Source organism: Tupaia chinensis, unplaced genomic scaffold (assembly GCF_000334495.1).
Source record: "Tupaia chinensis unplaced genomic scaffold, TupChi_1.0 Scaffold000041_1, whole genome shotgun sequence".
Classification (NCBI taxonomy): domain Eukaryota; kingdom Metazoa; phylum Chordata; class Mammalia; order Scandentia; family Tupaiidae; genus Tupaia; species Tupaia belangeri.
In genome coordinates this window covers 1,724,939-1,729,737 of record NW_006159496.1, presented here as the reverse complement: position 1 = coordinate 1,729,737, position 4,799 = coordinate 1,724,939, and the positions used below count along the sequence as shown (strand labels likewise).

Sequence of the window (4,799 nt, the reverse complement as noted above, 5' to 3'; positions counted from 1 at the left end):
AGCACACCCTTGAGAACTTCTTGGAGATCTGGTCTGGTGCTGGTAAATTCTTTCAGGTTTTGTTTATCTGAGAATGTTCTTGTCTTTTCTTCCCACCTGAAAGATAATCTTGCTGGGTACAGTATTCTTGGCTGAAATTGCTTCTCTCTTAATACTTTGAATATATTTTCCCATTCTCTCCTCACTCACATTGTTTCCAATGAAAGATCTGCTGTTAGCCTGATGGGATGTCCCTTGTAGGTAACTTGATGTTTTTCTATTGCCAATCTTAGTATCTTGTCCTTGTCTGTGGTTTTGGTCAACCTGGCTATTATGTGTCTTGGAGAAAATTTTCTTGGGTTGATTCTATTTGGGTCCTTTGTATTTCCTGGGACTGGATCTTCAAATACCTCTCTAGGTTTGGAAAGTTTTCTTGCAGGATTTCATGGAATAGATTATCAATGCCCTTATGGGTCTCTTCACCTTCTGGAATGCCAATTATGTGGATATTTGGATAGTTGATGGTATCCAGTACTTCTCGCATATTATTCTCAAATTTGGGGGCCATTTTCTCAGTCTTCATGGTGCATTTTTCTAGGCCAGCCATTTTCTCTTCTACATATGAGATTCTATTTTCTGAATGATCTAGTCTGCTTTTAATACTTTCAAGGGAGATTTTTACTTCTTGTATTATAGACTTCATCTCTAGCAGTTCCGTTTGAGTCTTTTGTAAAGTGTGTAATTTCTCTTTTAGATCTTGCAAGAATTTCCTCATCTCCTGGAACTCATCAGCTTTTTTCTCCTTTCTCTTTAGCAGTTCATTATCTCTCTTCTTTTCCATTTCTGTTAACTTTGACATTATGAATGCTCTAAATTCCTTATCAGACATTTCCATGATTTTCACCGAACTGCTTGTGGATGAATAAGAGTTACTCTTTTCCCTTGGAGGAGAGGTATTTTCTTGTTTTCCCGTATTTCTTGTAATCCGGCAGTGATTTCTTGTTATCTGATGGATGGTGTGTTTCTTTCAAATTTTTGAAGTTCAGTCCTGAAATATCTAGTTCGCTGGAGCCATGTGGAACCTTCTTCTGATGGCCCGGCCTCTTATGTCGCTAGCTCGTTTGCTGGATGCGGAATTATCAGTAGAAAATATTCATACCTGAAATATCTAGTTCACTGGAGCCATGTGGAACCTTCTTCTGAACAGGAATTCTGTTCTAAAGTCCACACTCTTAAGCACTAAGCTATGAGGGAAACTTCTAAAGTCTGTGGGAAAAGAGAATTAATGTAGGAGATTATGTGAGTACACGGTATTTTTAAATGCCAGCAATTTTTCCATAGTACACATGCTCTACAAACCTTTTGAAGACCCCATGTTCTGTGTGTGGACAGACCCCAGGCCTGTGTACCTGAGGTATAAGGCAAAATGAAAGGGGCTGGGACAAGCAGGTGGCATGGTGCTTAAGGTGTTGGACTCCCACTTGGCCCAGACCTGGTGGCTTGCTTTCTCACACTCTCACTCTCTTTTCCTCTGTCTCTCTGTGGTGAACACATGCTCTTTAACAAATAAAAAATTAATAAGAAATATAACTTTAAAACAAATTAAATGTGCTGTGTTGGACCGGCATGGCGGTCTGGCTTTGTTTGCTTTCTGATAGCAGGTGCACATACACAGAAAGAGAAAGAACCTCAGCATGTTCTCATCATGCCAGAATCCCCTTCCCCTGCTCTCCAGTTAGTTCCTCAAGCTATGGGATGCCCACACACCTGCAGTGGGCCACGGAGCTTCCAGCATTGCCTTCTAACATGCTGTGGATGCTATCGGCTAGGCTGGGTCAGATGGTCATTTTAATAAGACTATTTCTCTTTTTTTTTTTTTTTTTGAGAGGATTTTGCTATAGGGCGCGTGCATTCGCCAGACAGACAGAGAGAGACATAGAGACAGAAAGCGAGAAATCACCCCCCAGGGGGGATGGTCACACCGCAATCCCTTCTCCTCCATTCTCCTCTAGGGATCTTGGGCACACACGCACACGTGCCCGGCGTAAGTTTTAAGCCACCGGGTCTGGGACGTGAGCCGCGGTCGACTACATGGGAGTCAGTGACATAACCATTACGCTAACTGCTGGTTCCCTAATACGACTATTTCTATAAGAAGAATTCTAGGGACCAGCAGGTGGTGTGGTGGTTAGATGCTAGACTCCCACATGGCCGATGCAGCTCAAGTCCTGGACATGGAGGTTTGCTTTCTCACTTTTCTTCTCTCTCTCTTTCTGTCTCTCTCATGAGCACATGTGGACTATAGCAACTTAGAACATAACAATAAATAAATAAATACATATTTTTTTATAGAAACCATTCTCCTCTGAACCGAAAAACTTGATTTATAAACTAGTCTTTGGAAAATTAACATCTAATGGCCTAAAATAAAATCATGCTCATTGTCTCTTCTTTCTTTCTTTCTCTTTTCCTTTCTTTCTTTTTCATTCCTCCTTCTTTCATTTCTTTCTTTCAACATGTCATGCTTTCAAAACTGTTCAGTAACTGTCACACCAGGGTGCTTGGAGAAAAGTGACCAAACTGGGGTTAAAATGACTCTCATTGATAAATAATAATAAAGGGAGTGGATTTTGAAGAGGATCCTAGACCAGACCAAGCCATGTGGACTTGGTATTATAGGCCCTCTGTGGACGCATCTTTGGACTCTCATGATTCCTTACGTCCTTACGTGGTATTTTATTTGTGTGGTAATTCAAAACTATAGTCTAGCCACGGACGACCCAGCCAGGTGTCCGCTGTGTAACCTGAGCCTGCCACAGTCTGAGTTGTCGCTCATACCCGTCCACACTCCTTTGACGCCCGACGGCAGAACGGTAATAGCTGAAGGTGAATGTGGTGAGCAGTGGGCAGGGGCCCAGGGTACAGAAGGACCAGGGAGGGCCACGGAGGCCAAGCCGTGACTGCACATGAGGTGAGCACTCGGTGCTGAGAGGAAAGGGGAGAGCAGGGTTCTTCATCACCCGGGAATCAGGACGGCATGACGGACGTACAACCACGAAGTCGTAAGAGGGAAAACCTGATTAAACTAATTGCACAAAAAGCAAAACTTTAAGGAATAAACCAAAATGACTTCTACAGGGCTCGACCAGGCTAATGAAATGCCTTCCCCAAGGACCCTGAAAACTCATCTCCCCGTGCAACTACTACCTCCATCCTTCTGGGAGAAAAACTGTAAGGTGAGTTTGATGGAGAAAACACGCAGATGTTCTTGTGAGAACATAGAAATGTTTTATTCCATCAGAATCATTCCCAGTCATCCCGTGTGTCTGCCAGGCCCACCGCAGGACAGATACGGCAGAACCTGCAATCGTCTTCATGTTCTCAATCTCTTACCGACCGGGGTGGGCTCAGTATCCGTCTACACTGAGAAGAGAGGCCCAGTGTCTCCGAGGTTCAGTTCTGAGCCTCCGGGACCCTCAGTGATGCTGTGAGAAGGACGTGCAGCTCAGAGCTGCTACGCAACTTATCCAAAGATAAACACCCGGAAGGCAGAGGAGACGGCCAGATCCAGGTCCCCTGACCCGGCACCTGTGATCTCCCACTGTTCTGCACTGCCCCCTCAGTGCCCCCTACAACCAGGAGTCTTGCTAAGCCTGTATGTGATCGGCCTCCTCCCCGTCTAGAGGTCATGAATATTTAAGTCGTCAAAGGTGGCAGAAATCGTGTGCACCGCCATCCTCTGGCTGGATTGCTCTTGTAGCTAACTGCTTCTTCTGAGCATCTGAGGCATCCACAAGCTCTGACCATTCTGAGACCTAATGAAACCCAGATTGTTGTGTGGAATTCTTGGAAATATCTGAACTGTTGTCCTTCTGAAACTACAGAAGCACAAATGCATTTTCTTTTTACTATTACTTATTTTATTTTATTGATTATTACTATTATTATTTTAACTCACCAGAGAAGAATGCAGAGAGAGAGAGAAAGTGAAACAGCAAGCCACCAGCCTCAGGATTTGAACTGCAGTCAGCCATGTGGGAGTCCAGCGCCCCAACCACCACGCCACCTGCCAGCCCCGTGCAGATGCATTTTCATGTACCTCTTAAACTAGTCACTGAGGATTCGTTTCCATCTTTCAGAGCCTGAGACTACCTCCTGCTTGCACCTGAAGGGAGGGCAGCAAATAGGCACGTCCCACTGACCCAGAGTGATCCTGAGCTTTTCCTCAGGGCACTCTGTGTCCTTCAGCAGTCTTTTCCAGATCCACACTGCACCCCTGCTTCTCTGTAGAGGGTCAAGGATCTCGTTCTGCCTTCTTGACCCTAATCTAGAGTTCAGGGAAAGGAAGAAATGACTGAAGACAATGGCAACATCTTGTTGCTTTTGACAGAGCAAGGCCTTGTGGGGTGTCAGTTTCCAAGAGTGACTGTCACGAGACTGTGGCTGGTGCCTTCATTGGTGTGGGAAGCTGCACACCAGCGAGTCGGCCGAGGTTTCTCAGAGAGCAAACAATTACCATGATTGGTTCCCTTCCAAAAACCTGACCTTCGAAACCTTGCTCTGATTGGCCACTAGAATCCCTCAAATTTGCATATCTGGCACCTCATGATTGGTCCAAGATCAACCAATCACAGCCCACCGTTTACAACCCACCAGAGTGTATATAACCATGATGCCTGGCCCACAGTAACCAGACGACGACATCGACCGAGACGACGACCAGGAAGACGACAACTGAAGAGCCTGAAGAGCTGAAACACCGCGCAGTCTCCAGACGACCCTGAAGATCCTGAAGAGCTGACACTGCATCATCTCCAGAC

The 4,799-nt window shown here is 45.2% G+C and overlaps 1 protein-coding gene across 1 annotated transcript in view; it reads left to right on the top strand.

The window, feature by feature from the left end:
- LOC102486231 (sulfotransferase 1C4) overlaps window positions 1-4,799 on the top strand; it is a 45,501-nt gene that overhangs the window by 29,764 nt on the left and 10,938 nt on the right. The window contains 1 exon segment of the mRNA XM_006172272.3: window positions 3,118-3,215. Within this exon segment, the coding sequence (XP_006172334.1) occupies window positions 3,118-3,215 (98 nt within the window).